General features: G+C 25.6%; 3 protein-coding genes and 1 long non-coding RNA gene across 6 annotated transcripts in view; 3 read left to right on the top strand and 1 right to left on the bottom strand.

The window, feature by feature from the left end:
• The window catches only part of LOC100867628 (uncharacterized), an 82,847-nt gene that overhangs the window by 12,988 nt on the left and 50,218 nt on the right, over positions 1 to 19,641 (bottom strand). The window lies entirely within an intron of this gene.
• On the top strand, positions 586 to 6,753 carry LOC105736686 (uncharacterized). 3 transcript variants are annotated; one of them, XM_086911496.1, is made up of 4 exons: positions 586 to 1,240; positions 1,571 to 1,791; positions 3,905 to 4,000; positions 4,209 to 6,753. In XM_086911496.1, the coding sequence occupies exon 4, from the start codon at positions 4,234 to 4,236 to the stop codon at positions 6,112 to 6,114; it is 1,881 nt and encodes a 626-aa protein (XP_086767622.1). In that variant the 5' UTR covers positions 586 to 1,240; positions 1,571 to 1,791; positions 3,905 to 4,000; positions 4,209 to 4,233; the 3' UTR covers positions 6,115 to 6,753. The 3 variants fall into 3 exon arrangements, with proteins under 3 accessions (XP_086767622.1, XP_031775263.2, XP_031775264.2); XM_031919403.2 differs by lacking the exon at positions 1,571 to 1,791 and having other exon boundaries at positions 1,009 to 1,240; XM_031919404.2 differs by lacking the exons at positions 586 to 1,240; positions 1,571 to 1,791 and adding an exon at positions 2,184 to 2,316.
• LOC100867381 (Cbl-associated protein) overlaps positions 7,598 to 19,641 on the top strand; it is a 107,486-nt gene continuing 95,442 nt past the window's right edge. The window contains exon 1 of the mRNA XM_086911395.1: positions 7,598 to 8,243. Coding sequence (XP_086767521.1) covers positions 8,148 to 8,243 — 96 coding nt within the window. The 5' untranslated portion in view covers positions 7,598 to 8,147. The remainder of the gene's footprint in view (positions 8,244 to 19,641) is intronic.
• LOC147657096 (uncharacterized) lies at positions 14,775 to 15,338 on the top strand. The gene is made up of 2 exons (XR_015293134.1): positions 14,775 to 14,975; positions 15,046 to 15,338. It is a non-coding gene; the product is annotated as an uncharacterized LOC147657096 (long non-coding RNA).

Here is a 19,641-nt window from a genome sequence, read left to right as displayed (position 1 = left end):
CAAATTATATTACTTATTTAATATATTAAATTTCATCAAAAATTCATAAATATATTTTTGAATATTTTATACATGATTTTATAGTATGATATAATAAAAAATTGCAATATATAATTTTTTATAATTTATTCTGTACTATTTCTTTTTTTATGTATATATTGAAAATATTTATGACCTACATTAATCGATAATTAACATACAATGGAAATTTTATTTGTATTTGAAATTTATCATATTTCAATACGAAATTAAAAATAGTTACATATTTATGATATAGTTCTTTTTATAAAATTTCTAGTTATTTTTAAAATTATTTAAAAATATGAATTTGTTTTTTATTGATAGTTAATATTAAAAAATTTATAAATTACGATTTTATTTAAATTTTTTTCTTTTTATTAAATTTAATTCTCTGGATATTTTTTATTTACAATGATTAATTTTGATTAATTAAAATAATAAATGCATTTCATTATTTCACAATAATTTCTATTATTAATCAAATTTAATTGTTCAAAATAATTGAAATGAATTTTATTTTTATAATTAAATCTTGAGGATAATATATTTTACTATCATAATTGTACTCGTATCATATTTTTCAAATCGATCATTTTGATATTTCGAATTGTGCATCATGAAATAGATTTATATTATTGTTTACTATTTTTTTTTAAAATAATACAAAATTATATATAATATTTATTATGTGTTTAAATTACATTTTGTGAATTTTAAATCTAAAATCTCTTTTTGATAATTGAAAGAAGTGTTCAAATTATAAAAGAAAATTTATTGGTTATAAATTCAATAATGATTAATACATATATATAAAGAAACATATAAAAAAAAATATATTAATATATTGAATAAGAATGGATTTATATATTGAATTAATTATAGATTAAATAAATATAATTTTTAAAAAAAATAAATTTTTTGAAATTAACAAAATAGTACTATTTAATGTATTGTATATACGTTTATATGTAGATAAGCCGACTCTTTGATTTGTCAGGACGTCAAAGCAATGCCACGTACTAGGCTTTAAAGTTGATTCACGCTCTTACTGAAGAAGATTACGATACATTTAATCATATAACTTCGTAGAACGCGTATTTCGAAGCGTTTAAGCATTTTTTATATTTGTGCTAAACTATTATCTTGTATGTAGTGTGTGAAAAAAATTTGATTCGAATTGGACAAATAAAATATAAACTCTTTCAAAATGTAATATTCTGTAAGTAAAGTTTAATTGCGTTTTATTTTATATGTTTCATTCGTTCGTTAGTAATGATGAGAAATATGAAAATATATAATAATCATTTATCACGATGTCAATATAACCTATGTTAAATTATGTTGAAGAAAATATTTAGATTTAAAAAAATAAATTTTTGCTTTTAATAAGTATTTTGAGACAGAAAAAGAAATATATATTTATTTGATTCAATATATATATCTATTTTTTTGAAATTGTTGATTTCTAAAATTATATCTAAATTTATTGTATTATTTATTTTCTAAATTTATTATTATTATTTACTTTTTATTCGAAATTTTATTTCAGAATATAACAACAATGAGAAAAAGAAGTTAACTTTTTTAATTCAAAATTCTGTAAAATATCATATGTACGATATGTAGTTCTCGGGGAATTCCTTTGCATGCAGTTTCATAAGCGTGACCATGATAATTATCGAAACGAACTAGAAAAAAGAAACGATATTTAAACAAGGATCGAAGATCAGTTTAATTCATTATGACCAATCCTATAATCTATATCAAGCGGTAAACGATAATCTAAATATTAAATTTCATGAAAGATTTCTCGGAATGTGCTGAAACTAAATTTTTATATAGATTATATCGTTTCTATCGTATATATAGACAATAATTATTTTATAATTACAAGGATACGTTATATCATCTAGTTAAAGTTTTATTAAAAAAATGATATTACTTATTTTCATTTTTCATGAATGTACACAAATTTAATTATACAGCATAGAAAAATTTTCCGTATTCATTAATCATGCTTTGTCTCACAACATTTTTTACATTAATGTCTTTGTTATAACATTCGTTATGTAAAAAATGGTAATTCCATGTATGAATTCATCGGATTTAAAAGGAAATTCAAAAGGGAAAAACTTGTGAAAAGAAATAAATAGATTGAAAATTCTTAAATATTAGTCATTTAAATGGATGAGCTAAGAAGCATCTCATTATCAAAACAAGTTTGAAACAAGTTACTTGGAATAAATTTTAAATTTTCGAAAGAAGAATATTTATAAAAAATATTTATTTAAATACGTAGGTATCAAATATCAATATTCTATTCATAACATTCATTAATTATATTTTTTATAATTATAAATTTAATTATTTATTTATATTTATATATTTTATATAAATTATATTATCCTTATTTTTATCCTAAAGAAAAAGATATTTTTAATTTAAAATTTTTATCAAATCTCAAAAACTTTAATCTGACACTTATTATAGCAACAGGATTGTCATTTTGAGAGGATTATAAGTGTAGAATAAAAGTGGAAATGTGTCATCATTCCTTCAAGAAGAAATTTTTACAGTAATAGTAAATAATGTTTTTAATATTTACTATAATATGAATATGATATATTATATTTTGGAATAGAATATTGTTTAAAAAGGTAAAAAAAGAAATAATAATCAATGTATAAATATAATAAATATAATAAATACGTCAAGAATGTCGATTTATAAAATAACATTTAAAGCACTAGAATATTACACCAATTTTAGGATACCAAATTAAATTGAATATTTTAAAAATAGAAAAAATATTCGAGAATTTCTTTGACATTTGAGATCGTACGAGAACTACCAATGAATCGATCTGATTGTTTTCTTTCGATAATGTCTTATCTTTTTCAGGAACGGATCTATAATTGGTGATCATTTCTTTCGTTCTTTCATTTTTCACGTGTTTAGACACATGGATATTATTATTATACAATTTTTTTATATATTATTGACATTATAGAATCGATAGTAAAAGCATGAAAAATATTTTCCTTTTTATATAAATAATATTTAAAATATCATCATAATCCTATAAATCAAAATAATATTTTAATAATTTAATTTTATAACAATGTTTAGAATATTCATTCTCGATAGATGTTATAAATTCGATGTTTCGAAAGGATCAATTAAAACCAGTTCCTATAGATTGAAAAACAGGATTTAGGATAAGCAAATTATGTATTTTTAAAAATTTTTTTCTAAGAATTTTATCCTGATAATCTATTCTCTTTTTTCTTAGAAAAAGACACTGAAAATGCATAGAACGATTGTAATATTTTAGATATATTATAATATGCTTTTCTATAATTTATAAGCATATTAGTTAAAAATAACTTATTTTTATCGAGAATGAATCGGTATTTATTTTTTTGAGATTGGAAGAAATTTTCAGTTCTAGAGAATTCATAAAAAAAATTCATCCAGTTTTGTGACAGCAATCGTACAAATTGATCGCTCGAATCAATGATTGAATTAATAATTTTAAATAATAAAAAATAATAATAAAATCTCTATTATGTTTAACGCATAAAAATCTAAATTAAATCAAAATTTATTGAAAATTAAAGTTTTGAATATTATTATTATATATATTCATGTTATTAAGTTATATTAATAATTAATCAGATTAAGAATTCACAGAACTTTGTATTATTGTATGACTCATTCTTGATTATATATATATATGATAATCGATATAATATTGATATGTAATAAAAAAACAAATTGAAAAAAATTTAATCTATGATAGTATAGATATCAAATGTAAAGACATTTATTTATCTGATAATTAATATTATCGTAGAATTTAATAGTTTTTATGTGTTTGCAGATGTTAAACATTTAGATGGAAGGATCATCGTTCTAATAAATATCTGAAAAAAAAAAAAAAAAAAACGTTGAACGATAATATTTCAAACATATAAAAGTAAGCAATATTCTTCTTTGAATGTTTTTGTTACCATTATAATTTATAATTAACATTAATTTACAATAATTGACATTAATTTATAATTTTTTGAAATCACATTAATACATTGATAGAAATTTATTTTTCTTTTTCTTTTTCAATCGTTTCTATCGGATGATGTTAAAACATCATCCACACACATCCACAACAAATGTACAATGAAAAGAATTAATAAAATAACAAGATCCACGATGCAGTTGGAAGAAGAGCTAAGATTATTGGATATTAACCCATGTGTCAAATGTACTGGAAAAAAGAAACTGATTTACGATTGTTTAAATAAGGATCAAAAGAAAGTATATAACAATATATGCAATTTATTTAAGAAAAAGGACAATGCAGTTATTGTGATTAACACTCCAAGCGGGACTGGTAAAACATTTCTTTTATCTACTTTCGTTGCAAATTACGAGAGAAACGTAACGTATATTACATTCAGAAAAGATCAAGCAAGTGAAATTTCATTGAAGAAGATTAAAACATACACGTACATATCTTTTAATATGCATTATTTCAATCTATCATATTATGGTGCGATTCAAATGTTCAGATCGTGCGGATATGACGAAGTCGAAGAACTTCATAATTTAATAGTATCGTCTAAAAAATTTGCCTGTAAAGACGCAGCTATTTTTATTATAGATATATATACTATACCATCGCCAAATATGTTGCTTCTGTTATATATACTGTCGCTTAAACATCGACTGCATTTAATTTTTGCTGGATATCACATGCAGTTAAATGGAATCGATAAATCTTTATATCATAATGAAAACAATTTTCACATCATTCAGATATTCAATGATTTGATGATAAATCAATTAACTAATACACGAAAGTGTGATGCCGTGCTTGAAGATAAATTAACGCGTTTTCGTAAATTTATTCAAGAATTCCAACCTGTTGGAAATATCCAATTTTATTATAATTTACGTTACTTTTTTTATTCTCTTTTTCGATCAAAATATTTCACCGAGGAACGTTTTGATACTCTTTATATAGCTCAAACTCATCGTAAGATTACAATGCGTTTATCTCGTTTCATTCAATATCTGAAGTCGATAGGAAAACCGTATGTTGAAGCGCCATATTTTTATCGGAATTTAGATGGTTATATCGTGTCACTTTTTCCGAAACGCAAAGTACGAAAAATGAAATTTTTTCCTACTTTGATATTAGTAGAAGGATATAAATATATATATATTAATGAAGATGGCGTTCACAATATTGTTATATTGGAAAATATAGTATACGAAGATATTGAAATTAAATGTTTAAGAATACGTTTTGAAAATAATTATAATCGTGTTGAAGAAATCAAACAAACCAGACTTAATTATTATCAGATTTTACCAGCTTACCGTCTTTGGTTATTGAGGGATGTTATACATACAGATGAATTATGGCAATTTCCTTTGCGTCCTTACACGCTAACATATCATGCTGCTTTAGGACGAACAATTGAAAAAGTAAAAGTAGAGTTAAGTATTGAACATTTTGCCAATTTTTTGTATATTGGTCTTAGTTGCGTACGTCACGAATCTGATATCCATAAAATTCATGATGAACAAAATCTTTTAAGCTATATGGTAACAGATTATATGGAAAATGTACGAAATGATACTGAATATTATTACAATTGTCCAGTGATAACATATGATAAACAAGAAATTTTGGCATGTATTATTAATAAAAAACCTAATGAGTTTATAGATAATATTCAGTGGACAACTGTGAATTCTATATATTTATTTGAAAAAAATATAGAATTTTTACGTATTGCGCGTAATGTATATCAAGAATCACTACTTCAAAATAAAAAAAAAGTGAATACGCCATTGATGCAAATTGCAAAATTTGTCAAAAAAAATCCAAATGTGATACTTGAAACGATTAAAATGGCAAGTGTCAATGAAAATAAAAACATTAATAATAAAAATAAAAAAAAAAAGAAGAAGAAGAAGCAACAGCAGAAAGAAAAAAATAAAGAGTGCAAAGAATGTGAATCATTAGTTTATTTAAGAAATGAATATCATCAATGGCTTGTTGCAACTGAAAAAAGCGATTAAAAATTCAGGAATAAACATAAAAAAATTGTTATTTTAATTTTGAAATTAATGTTATTCAAAGTATTAATTTTTTAAAGAACAATAACTTAATATTTTTTTATTTATTAAAATTTATAATATATCATAGAATTAGCTTTATATTTGATTTTTTATATTTTTATGCATTATTTTTTGTCATTTTTTTGAAGGAAAATATTGTTTTTTTAGTTATTAATATATATAATATATATATGTACATTATATACATAAATATATATTGTAAAAAAAAATTTAAATCATATTATTATTAAAATATGATTATATATGATTATATACATGAAATTACTTTCATCAATTCTTAAAACTTAATAATAACAAATTGTGTTTAAACATTTAGTTCTAAAGAAGTATGAACAATGTGAATGTTTTATTTTTTATTGCAAAATATTGTTGCTATTTATTATTATGTATATACATATACATATATATATACATAAATAGAGAGAGAGAATATAAGATATATAATATTATAAAGCACTTTTTAATTATATTATTTGCAAAATTGTAAATAATATATATTTTTTATCATCTTTATCATGTTATTAATAAATATTTGGATAATAATAAATTTTTGAAATATTAAATTTTTGAAATATCAAATTTTAATTTATTTATTTATATCCTATATTAATTAACAAGATAAACATTTAATCAACAAGAAAACATATATTAAAAAGCAAGATATTATTTATTATTACTATAAAACTATAAGACTGATTTATTTTTTTATTGATTTTTAAAAATGATAATATATGATACATCATATTTGATGTATAATTATATTAAAAATAAAATCAAATTATTAAAATATTATTTATATTTAATATAATTATTTACTTATAATATTACTTATAATATAATATAATATATATATATGTTTATATAATATAATAACATAATAATAATAATTTTTTTCAAATATTCAAAAAATATAAAATTTGTATCTGTAATTTGTATAAAATTAAAAAATAATTCTAAATAATTTATAAAAAGCGCCATAATAAAAAATTCGATTATCGATATTATATTACTGCGCAACTTTGAAATAAAAAGTAAAAGTTTATTCAATTTAATGTTGTAAATATTAGTGATATTAAATTATAAAAATAATTTTAAATCATGATTTCACGTGAAAATTATTTTCAAGATAACAAACAAACATTGAATTTATAATAAATCTTATATTAATTAAATATATTTATACGTTTTTTTTTACAATTTTAAATTTTAAATATTATTCATTTTTCATATTAATTAACATAATTACAAAGTTATTTTATTCAAATCAAATGTTATTTAACTATATAACATAACAAATTGAAAATAATGATAATAACAAACGAATAATTATATTTTCAATAGATAACTTGAATCATTTAATTGAAATAACGAACTTTAAAAAAATGTCCGTAGTATAATGGTAGGAGTGGGGAGGGCACGCGTGTTCGCCGGGTAGCGTGAGTTTGACAGCAAGCAAGGGTGGCGCGCAGACGATTATGGGGAGGGGGAATGCGCCGTCAGTATTTCACGAACCATCGAGGAGTACGGATCGTGTCTTTGTGTGGATCGCTCGTATAATTCGTTGACCAAAAATATTGTTAACATTCGTTATATACTCTTCGTTTCGCTAATCGTGCTTTATTATTCAAATCATAAAATTTTTTCATCGAAAAATGTACATGGTCGGTAATGTCGCTAATTATCAACTATCATTTGGATAAATAGATATTTATAATGATTATCGTTTGTGCCGGTAAACGTTGCGAGGTAGTTCTTGAGATATGCAATCATTGACGTGTATGCAGAACGAATCTACGCGTGATCAACGATTTTGGACCGCAAAACGCGAATTACAATCTCGCTGGTGTCGGCTAAAGAGTTTGTCTGGTAAAACGAGACGGCGTGGCGTCTGTATCGGGAAACGACGTAGTTGTGTCTCGCGTACGGATTAGAACGCGAGTGAATGATTGTTGGAGAGTGGTAAAAGAGGCGGGATGAGTGCGAGAGAAGTCACCCTCATCGGCGGCTCCCCTTGGGGATTCCGTATGCATGGTGGGCATGACCTGCATCAACCCCTTCGCATCTCTAGAGTAAGTCTATTCATCGACTATTTTACGATTAACGGTTTTTTGAATGTAGCTGAACTGTAAACATTAATCATTTAACGTATACTACGTAAGAGTGTATTGTTTTTACGCTTCAATGTTAAAGATATTTATTGTGTTGACCATAGATATATTAAATCAATTTCGTGGTAACGAATCTTTGTACTGTTGTCATTCTTTGCTTATCACTGAGAACTGTTTAGATTTAACAATCTAATTATTATTTTTCTGTACAAATAAAATTTATTTTCTTATTTTATTTGTTCATTATTTTGGAGAAAATTTATATATCACGAAAATATATAATATGAAATATATACAAGTTGCGATATGAAATTAGCTGTTAGTAGTTCTTCGTAAAGTAAAAATTTTGCACGAACTTCAGATTGCTCGAAAATTTAGATTCAATTGAATTATTATATCGAATACATGTAAATTTAGAAAGATATAGCAAAATAAAATAATATTGATAAAAAATACTTATTTCGAAATCTTTGATGTCAGAAAGATATTAGAACGTAATTTATTATATGCTATAGATATTTATTGAATCGTCGATATTTTCAACGTTGCCAATAGATTTTGGCACTTGGCACGAACAAATGAGAAACATCGATATAGGGCCATATAATTCCGCAGTATGTTCGTTACACATATAGTTAGAATTATCGAAAGCGGTTTGGCGCTTGGTTAAATTTAATGCCGATACCTTTTACGTGCATACGTTCTAACATCGTTTACGAATCCATTAATTTACATCGATAGTCTATGTTTCTCGATAGATATTGTTTCGATAACGGTTTCTATCCATTCGAATATTTCGATATTCATTAATTAATTTTGAATATTTTTTTTAATTTCGTAGAAGGATCTTTTATTTAGGTTATTGAAATTTTTTTCTCTATATTTCTTTTTATTGAATAAGAAAAAAAATTCGATTAGAAATTGTATAAAGATATTTGTGAATATAAATTAATGTAGAATTATGATTATCGATATCGATAATAATATAAATCGTTTATTATAATAAATATGTTAATATTATCGATAGTATTGTAGAGATATGGCTAATGGATGAAATTTTTATTTTTTCTAGTTATTATTAAACTTATAACCAAAAAAAAAAAAAAAAAACTTTTTTATATGCCTTAATAATAATTTTGAATAAGAAAAAGAGATTTCTATTTGTTAAAGATATTTTAACGATATTATCGATATCGAAAAATATCAATAAGACATCGATATCATATCGATAATCGATAGTCGCAATTTAGATTGACGCGTAGAAGACATGAATAATGTGAAAAAAAGTTCAATGATTTTGAACGATCAAAAAGTGGAGGTTTAGTTGATAGAAGTTTATTTTTTTCAACATATTTATTTTCTATAAAATAGATTTCATGATTGTCGTGTGCTCAGCTCGTACAGTTTAATTATGTCGTGTACGTATTTGTCGAGGTCTTTTCCAAATTCGATTTGTGTATTTGAATTTCATGTTGGAAGATTTTTAAATATTTTTTGTGTTTCGTGAATAGATATTAATTCGATTTAATTAAATATGTTCATCGCGATTTGTGATAATGTAAAATGAATAATCGTCTGTTTCGAGGTTATATTTTTGTCATTTATCGACAGAGAAAAGTTTCAAGCATTTCGTGTATTTAAACATTCATCATATATCTATGAAGGTAAACGAAATATCATAGTTTATATAGTTTATGTAATTTAGATATTTTTAGATGTTAATTTAGAATTTTCCTCACTATTATTTATTTGATTTAGTTTGATTCAAATATATAAAAATATACCTATCTTTTTTAATAAAAATTTATAATTTTTATTTATTTAATACTCGTTTTGTTTCTTCATAGTATATCTTTCCGTTTCATAGATCATACGATGAATTAAATGGCGTTTTATATTAACGAAATTGCTACATGTTGCATTTTCACACGCGTAGTTTAATTGTATTTGTCAATTTATATTTTATTTAGTTATGTTTGAAAAAATTTTTTATTATTTATATAATATTTGTTATTTTCAACCATTTAATTTTTTTGCGTTTATAAACTAATATATTCCTTTTATTATAGATTAAATATGTTATAAAATAATTATAAAAATTTTATAAAACATTTCAATTTTAATAACTTGATTCAAATAATATTTTTTTTTTTTTTAGCAAACAAAAAGATAACGATTGAAAATTGTGCTTAAATTTACATCAATTAATTCGCAAAGAAATGATATAAGATAAATGATTCGAAACAATTCGAGTACAATGTCGAATTACTTAGGCACTATAGAGATATATAATGAGTAATAGTTTCAGGTAGTTATTCGAATGTCGGTTACTATCAAGGTTATAATGTAACCTACTGCGTAACTTTCTTGTTTCGTGTAGAGGTACGTATTCATAACACTATGTCTATAGTAAAACATAATGCGATTCAAATAACTTAGCTAGTTTTTAAACTTTTAGTTTGCTGAAAATATATAGTATATTATAAAAATTTAAATATTATGTTAAATATTTTTTATGTATTAATAAGATAAAAACATTTAATAGTTCTAATGTTAAATGCATTATATATAAATTTGTAAATGAACAATAGATATTTGGAAAAGTAATAATTTATACACGATATAAATTGTAATTGTGTATAATAAAATTTGCTCTATAAATCAGGTAATCGTTTGACATAAACGTTGGGAACGAATGATTTAGGTATTTGATTAATAATAGCTGAAAATGGACGTAGAATGTAATCAATGTTAATTTTTAATTGTCGAATTGATGTAATTATGAATGTATTAATCTTGGTAAATTGAATGAAAAATTTTGAAGAATGACATTTCATAGAGAAAAATATTAAATATAAATCGTTATATAAATTCGTTATTTTAATTGAAATGATTGATGTAAATTTATTCAAGGAATCGTTCCATATTCTTCAATTTTTAGAAATTCTGTAAATATTCAAAGAATGACTCTCGATTTCTTTTGGCCTTGTACAAGTTTTTTTGTTGAACGATTTCTGTTTCGACATTCACATATCCATGAATAATTAAATATTTCTTATTTTGCAAGTTTGTAGTTTTATTCAATTATTTTCTTCTCGTTAAATTTGTATAATTTTTTACGTTTTAAAAAAAATATCGTGATATTTATAACATAGGAGATTTTTTTACACGAATTGAGATAGTCGTAAATGACATTCATTGATTTCTTGATATGAATATATCGATATTATATTCACAATATTATTTTACATAAATTAAAATATTACAAATTACTATTTAAATCGTTACCGTTCTGTTTATAAATTCAACTTTCCAAGTATCTAGGTATTTTTAAAATAGAAGTGACGATGATGCAAGAGAATAAAGTTTTTGCATCTGTCACGATTAAAGATTCAGAATATTGGCATGCAATGTTTCATGCAAGAGAAGACAAAAAAAGAATGAAAAGAAATTTATAAACGTTTAAATTAATAATAATTAGAAAATCCGTGTGTTAGGTGAACAGAATATTAAACGATTAAAGAAGGAGAAGCGTACAAATGAAGCCGGGTTGTTAAGTGAACTTTGCTTTTTCCTGAGAAACGTCTCGGATCGGTCGTGAAAATTGGTTACAGTCCTCTTTGACAATGTAAGCTCTGTTTTCCTCGGCCCTCCTGTTCCCTCTTTGTCCTGGAACCGCCCACGTCAAAAAGATGAACGGCAAAAGACACAATGAACGCCTTTCATTCGCGCGATTTATCACAAAGTTGAATATCGTCGGTGCTTGGTGGAGAATAATACTTTTCCTCCATCTTTTGTCATTCATGTTAAAAGGAAGATGAAGAAGAAAAAAAGAAAAAGCAGGAAAAGTGTATAATCGATAACAGCTTTCGCGATATGATGGAACATGCATACAACTGCTGCGTTGAAAAGGATATTTATTTTATAGAAATTTTTTTTTTAAACCTAGAGCTACCAAAATGACGATTTTTTTATTTTATAATTATTGGAAATATGGTATGAATTTTGAGAATATTAATATTGTTGAAAAAATTCCATCCTTTTTTTTTTGTTCGTGGTCGTATTGAAAAATAAATTCCTCATCGATATTCATTATGTTGATCTTAATGGGCATTTCTGATTTCATTCTTCGTAAACTAAAACATTTAAAATATTAAAAATATATCTTTGTGTATCTGGTTTCATCATTTATTAATAACATCACCATTGAGAGTTTTAATACGGTCTAATAATTCATAATCTTCTTACGAAACAATTTTCGGGATTTAAAATGATATTGTAATTCTGTTTATTTTATTTTTTTTTTTTTATGCGATGTTTTCTTCGATTTAAAAGCAACGTGGATTATTTAATGAAAGGATTATTAAATGTTTTTAATTATGAATCTTTATTAAATTCCATTCATCAATTTAATGAAACTAATATCGTAATTTTCTTGACGCAAAGCTTAATGTTAATCGGCAATTAAAATTTCGTATAAATAGTATTTAAAAATTTATTTTTTTTTTTTTAAGAAAGAAAATATAAAATAATCCTAAATTGGATAAGGAAAAAGTCAGTTCAACTCATTTCAAAAATAAGTTTGCACAAAAGTTCTAAATTCTAAACCGACATTCCATGAAAAATAACGCGTAGACAAAAATTTTAATTCGTATTTGTAACAAAAAGATAAAATTAGAAAGTATACTATAGTCATTAAATTTTAAAGAAAAACATTTTTCTCATTAACATTCACGCTGGAATTTTTTAACAATCGTACTACCCGCCATTTCCATCCTCTGTGTGCATTTTCATTGCGAAAGGAGGAAAAGCATTTTAATATTTTTACGCCTCCTTTGTGTGTTCACTTTCACGAGGGAAATACGATGCGGACGTGTGTCCGTTAAAGGGGGATTAGTAGATACCCGAAGAGCGAAGTTGCGAGAGATTACATAGAGCGGGTGGTTTAGCAAATACGCAAACCCATTCTACCGTACTGCAATATCGGCTCGACATTTATGGCCCGTTGAATTAGAAATGCAACATTCGTTCGCGGTGTGTCGGATATTTTATGCCATTGAAACATATACTACCGTGATTTGCTCCTTTGGTTACGGGTTAATTTAAATTTCGATAGATTTAGATGAAGATAACTCATAGAAATTTCGTGTTTTTCTTAATTTAGATATTAATTGCTTAGAAATTATATAATTGCATTTTACAATATTTGTGTGTGTTACTAGAGAAGTGTGGCTAGAGAATTTTAGATAAATTTAATAAAGAATAATTTATTTATTTAGAAAATTTTATATTTACAAGGATTTATATATTCATTATAAGTTTTTGAAATTTTAAATTTGCGTTTAAATTAAAATCGAATATAAATCCATATCATGGATTTAAAAAAATTTTAGAAGGAGCAAAATGTCGAGTTTTCTGCTTATAAAGATCAATTTTAACAAGGTTTTTAAAATGCTTAATCAGAAACACCGCCTCGGCTATTATCTACGCTAATAATCATTAACACTTATCACCGGAAGTCGAACAGAGTGGATATTTATACATCGTCGTTAACCGCGATCGACATTGGCATTTTATTTCAAGGTCACGAGAAATATACGTGTCTACATTGTGATGTAATGCGGTGTGCAACGCGCACTGTGCATAAACGTAAAACCGCCTCGAGGTCTTCGTGTGCAATTAGCACGATGCATCGTGCACGATTGCGCAACAACCGCGAAAGGTGAATCGCGTTGTACGTTGACAGTTAGTTACATTAAGACGTTACGGTTGTTGCCACTGGCAATGTCAAGGAAGCTCATATTATATTTACCGTGTAACGTTGAAATATTAAGGGGGAATAAGGAAGGATCGAATAATATAGTTTCTAGGATAGATACATAACCTCGTTTGAATATTATTATTATTATTGGTTGATAGTGACTTCACGCAGAATTTCACCGATACTTCCTAGGGATTTTTTTTTGAAGTAGCAGTTCAATAGTGAAAATTACTTTGTAAAAATATTTATTTTTGATTTAATTGTCTTAAATATATTGTAGAAATATTTTAATTTATAAAATATCTTTTTTCGTGTGCTTTTCTTAATAATCTTTATATCAAAGATTTTCAATGAATATTATTTCCACTAGACGAGCTTTCCTTTTAGATTGAATTTAATAGGATTGCAATGAAATCGGATTATTTGTCAATTTCATCGTTTGTTGTGCTGATTCTGAAACGCGTATTTATTGGATCATCTAATTTCGATTTGCCTACGTGTATGAAAATTACACAAAGATCGTTAATAATTGAAATTATCGATTCTAAATATGCCAAATTATTCTTGTAATTTATTTTTTCAATCATTGACGGATAATCATTTTCCATTTATATCGAGTGCATATCGTTGTTATATGTCAAGCGATTAGGGAAATATACAGCTGGGAAAGAGGAACACGTGTTCGTATCGAAAAAACGATCAATGAATCACAACGCTTGACGTGATCGATCATTTCTCGATCGGTTCGTGAACTGTAAATACACTCTATTATTTTCGTTTCAAAATACAGGATAGGATTCTCAGGATACATTTACACAAATATTTCGTAACAATAAAAAAAAAATATGCAATATTTTACATTTTTATTTTATTTAACAAAAACTAAAAATAATTTATATTATTATATAAATCGTCCAACGAAGTGGAACGAAGTGAGTTTCATTCTTAACCTCAACTATCATAGATTCGTTTCAATCTTTAACGAAAGGAATATTTAATTAGGATTAAATCATTAGAGGGTAAAGTACAATTTCAATTACAAAGCAGAAGAGCATTAACAGCGATAAATTGTATGTTATACGTTGAAAGAGAATCGTTCTTGTGGAGAATTGATCAATTGAACGATGCGTTAGAAGACAACAATGAAACCATTGTTATTTATGAGGCTATTGTATCCATCTTGTTCCACCGTGCTTTGTGCTGTTTAAATCGACTGTACAATTGATAGTTTCTTACTGGCCGATAACGATGAAAAGTGAAAGATCAAACTATACTGTAACGAGTATATTATCAAATCCTTCTCCGTGCAGGCTTATCAATTTTTAATGACATGCATGCTTCAATTTGCGAATACTTTGTTCCATTTCTTTAATATTAACACAATAGCTCGATATTTTTAATTTGCAAATAAATCATAAACGCGTATTTTCCAAAGTAATTTGTTCCACGATAACGAAACCTAACCTCCAATGCTTTTCATATTTAAAAAATTTTTTCGATCGTTAATGATTCGAAATTTTTTTTAGTTTCAATTAAATTATTCCTATATTCGTTATTATCGAAATATTTTTCACGAAAAAAAAAAAAAAAAAGAAAAATAAGATTCGTTGGATATATAAATTCACTGTTGGACGAATTAAGGAGGATAGTTAACAACGATAAACGATTCGCGTTTATAGGCGCAAATGGATTAAAGATCACATCCTGTTCCTCTATTGAACGACGCTCTTGTGTTTGACACGTCTGTTCCATTAGGAGATGAACTGACCGTTTCCTCGAGTAAGGAGACTCGAAGATCTCTCTATCGAATTACACGACATGTATAAAAACATCAAATATTGCCATTGTCATATTTGATAAATTGGAAAAAACGGATAGTGTTCTCTATCTCCCTGAAATATATTCGTTAATCGTGATTCGATATTTATTTAAAAAAAAAAAAAAAAAAAACGTTTCTTGGAAACACGTTTAAAGCACGAAGCATTTATTCATGAGGTTAATTATACCAGAAGAAATAAAGCAAAATAACTTTTGGAGAGATAACGGTGTAATCAAGATTTTCTTTTTTTCGCGAATAAAGTAGTAAGAAGTTGGAGGAAAAATTAAAAATAAAAAAGAATAGATATTTTTAGATATTCGGATAAAGAAACTTTATGTTGCTAATGTTAAAAGTTTTTATTTAAGATTTAAAGTTTAAATCCTTCCCCCCCCCCCTCCCCTTCTTTTCTTTCTCTCGTTTCCATCTTTCTATCTTTCCTCTCTGTTCGAGCAATTTTCTTTTAACCAAAGTATCGTCTTTCTAAGATTCGCCTTTATTATTCCATCCTCGTCGATATCATATATTATATATCGCGTGTCGTTCTTTCGCTCGCACGATAATGATGATCGCTCATGATCGCGCAATTATCGTTCGCGTAATGCCAGAGGAAATGAGATTTCGGGGAAATTCTCGGGTAATAGTCTACTTTGATCCACTCAGAGATAGCTGACATTCAATTTCGACCGCTAAAAGCAATTACGCGTCGCGTGCGACGATAGTGAAAAGTAGAAATTAAAAAGTAACGTTTAAAAAAATTAATGGGAAGAGAAATTATAGAAATTATTATTTAAATTTATTATATCTATAAGGAATAATTTTTAAAGAAATTTCAATACTTTTAAACGAATTTTAACGTCTTAAATATTCGGGATATTTGAGGTCAGAGTCGTGCAGAGGTTCGTATTTCTGAAGGAATGTAAAATTTAGGACGTTAGATGTCGACACGTGAATCATTCGAAATACAGAAATAGAAAATCGATGATCGAACGTGTTGGAATGTTTTGCATACGTTTTCTATTCGCGTTAATTCTGCTTAGATGATAGCGGAAATAAAGGACGAGTGTGTCGACTCTTCACGATTCTACACGTTTCCTGCTATTAATAGCGACAAATCGGTGGGATAAACGTTTCATCCTATAAACGCGTATAAAACGATCCTTTAACTATGATTTCCATTTTTCGAATTTCAAAATTTACATTTTTTTCGATTCATTTTTTTCTATTTTAGCTTTTTAAAAATAATGCAAAAACGAGAAACGTAATAAATTTTTTAAAAAAATTATTATAATTAATTTTTTCTTGGTTTTTTTTTCGAGAATTTTTGAAAGTAATGCATGGATAAGAAGTGTTTTTTTTTTTTTTTTTTTTTTTTAAATGTTTGAAAATGTTTAATTTAAATTTTACAACAGAAATAATCGCTATAACTCTTATTGTTAGCGTTATAGTTTTTTTATTTCGATGGTTACGAGTACATGTTGTATTTATGTTCGGCGATGACGGCATTGTAATTCAACTGAAATAGACACGGGAGTACAAGTCGGTCAGAACACCTATAGATCATTACAATTCTTTCTGGAATATTTATTATCGCGCATTTATTATTTACGCAACGATTTCTGTATTTTATGTGGGAAAAAAATTAAAATATAATTATATTTTATTATCTGCATATATTCCATATCAAACATCATATCAAAATTTTTCTATTATTTCATTTAAGTATAAACAAGATTATTATAACAACAATATTTTCAACAGAAATATAAATAAGCATCGAGACAAATATTGATATTCGATATTTGTAACTTTAATAATTAATTTTAACGCGATCACTATATTCAAAAATATAGATTATCGTTCTTATTATGCAGTTCGCGTTAGTTGACACTGTTACAGTTATGAAGTATGGTCTACATGTCATAATCAGTTTGTTGACCCTACGGAAGTAGGCGGGTATTTTCGCGATTGCATTTTAAAACGTGACCGGTATCGAGTGATATATTTCTAATGGACTTCCTTTCTTAACCGTTAGAGATAAAAATGGCACAATACGTACGATACAAAAAAGTAAAACGTGTCTAAAAATCGCCTTGTCTTTGACTGTGAGATATAGCAGATTCTAGTTTCAAATAGTTTCTTCATTTTTGTCACTAGATGACGCTAATGTTTCCTTAGACGCGTTTTCTTTTATTTTATCGAATAGCATATGCAACTTTCCATCCTATTTTTTCTACTTAAATAATTTGATTTTATAATTTAACAATAAAGATTTAACAATATATCTCGAAAATTGATATCGAGCTATTTTTTTTTCGTATCAATATATAAAGTTTCGTGAAATACATCGATCGCATACATTGGTCCCAAAAATAATGTTTGCATTTAGTTTTTTAACGATTTTTTAAAAAAATTTGATTTAAATCATTGTATTTATAATTTAATGATAAATCGATATCGTTTTATTTTTTTCGTATCGATATACAATTTTTCGTAATATACATCGAACACGTACAATTGTTCCCAAAAATAATACAATACGCGCAATTAATTTTTTTAACATTTAATTTTTCACAACGTTTTCTATTTTATTTTTAAATAATTTGCTCATCATCCTAAAATTTAATAAATATGTACAATATTTCGTAAAATATATCGAACGTTCAACATATATATATATATATATATATTTAAAATTAACCGTATATGAATAAATAATTTACTTAAATTTCAACTCCTTTTATAACAAAAATATATATATATATATTTCGAGACTATTTTAGATTTTCATTAAAAAATAGAAAAGGGAAAATCAATTTTTCATCCATGGAATTCGACTTAAAACCTATTCAAATTCCACGATCGTTAAAAATAGACGCTCACATGGTAAGAGTATTCTATGAGCAGCAGAGTGTTCGAGTTCGAAACATCTCGCAGGAATTCGAAACACGCGATTGCCGGCCTCCGTATGCCAAAGGTTTGCCGCAAATCCGAAATAGAAGTGAAATTTCATTGGATGTGTATAGCGACGTTCACGTGAAATTAATCTTTCTAATGATTTAAGTTGGGAGAAGCCTTTGCAATGGAAAGTTGGTGCGCTGTCAGCTAAATTCAGTTAACTCAGGTGAAGCTACTCGTTGCGAATGCGATCACAGGGGGAGGTTAGGAAATTGCCTTAACTTGTTGAAAGATTTTCGATAGGCGAATTAAGCTTCTAATTAGAAGAGATATCAGTTTTATTTTATTTAGAAATTGTTGTTAATTTTATGGAGAGTGGAAATAAAAATTCTCAGATTTAAATGAAATTATAACGATTATAGAAAATATTTGCACATCATTGCATCGTTTATAGAATTTAATAATATAACTTCTAAATGATAAAAAGATGAAAAATAGAATCTGATAAAAGGATATTTTATTTAGAGAATAAAAATATGTGTATAAAATATTTCTTGTAATCATTTTATTTTGCCAAGGAAGATCAACCTATATTTCTAACCTATAAATTTAACGATATTTCTTAATCCTATGAAAATAATTAATAAAGTAAAATATGAAATTATTTTTGATTGACAATAAAATCAATAACTTCGTTTCGTTTCATTCGTATTCACCAATATTTACATCCCGTTCGCGCGAAAAAACATTAAATTAATCCTTCGAATTAAATGCCAATTCAATCTCTACGATTGATACATCTTTTTCAAATAATCTTTCAAATTTTCCCTCAATCCCAATTAAGGAAATATCGAAACGATCTTTCACTTCAATTTCTCTGGATA

The sequence above is a fragment of the Apis florea genome, unplaced genomic scaffold (assembly GCF_048593485.1).
Source record: "Apis florea isolate Af1SG1 unplaced genomic scaffold, ASM4859348v1 contig_32_pilon, whole genome shotgun sequence".
NCBI lineage: Eukaryota > Metazoa > Arthropoda > Insecta > Hymenoptera > Apidae > Apis > Apis florea.
This window is presented reverse-complemented; position numbering and strand designations above follow the sequence as displayed.

Excerpts from the sequence above, each read along its gene's own strand:
- LOC105736686 (XM_086911496.1), top strand. The coding sequence starts at position 4,234 with ATGCAGTTGGAAGAAGAGCTAAGATTATTGGATATTAACCCATGTGTC.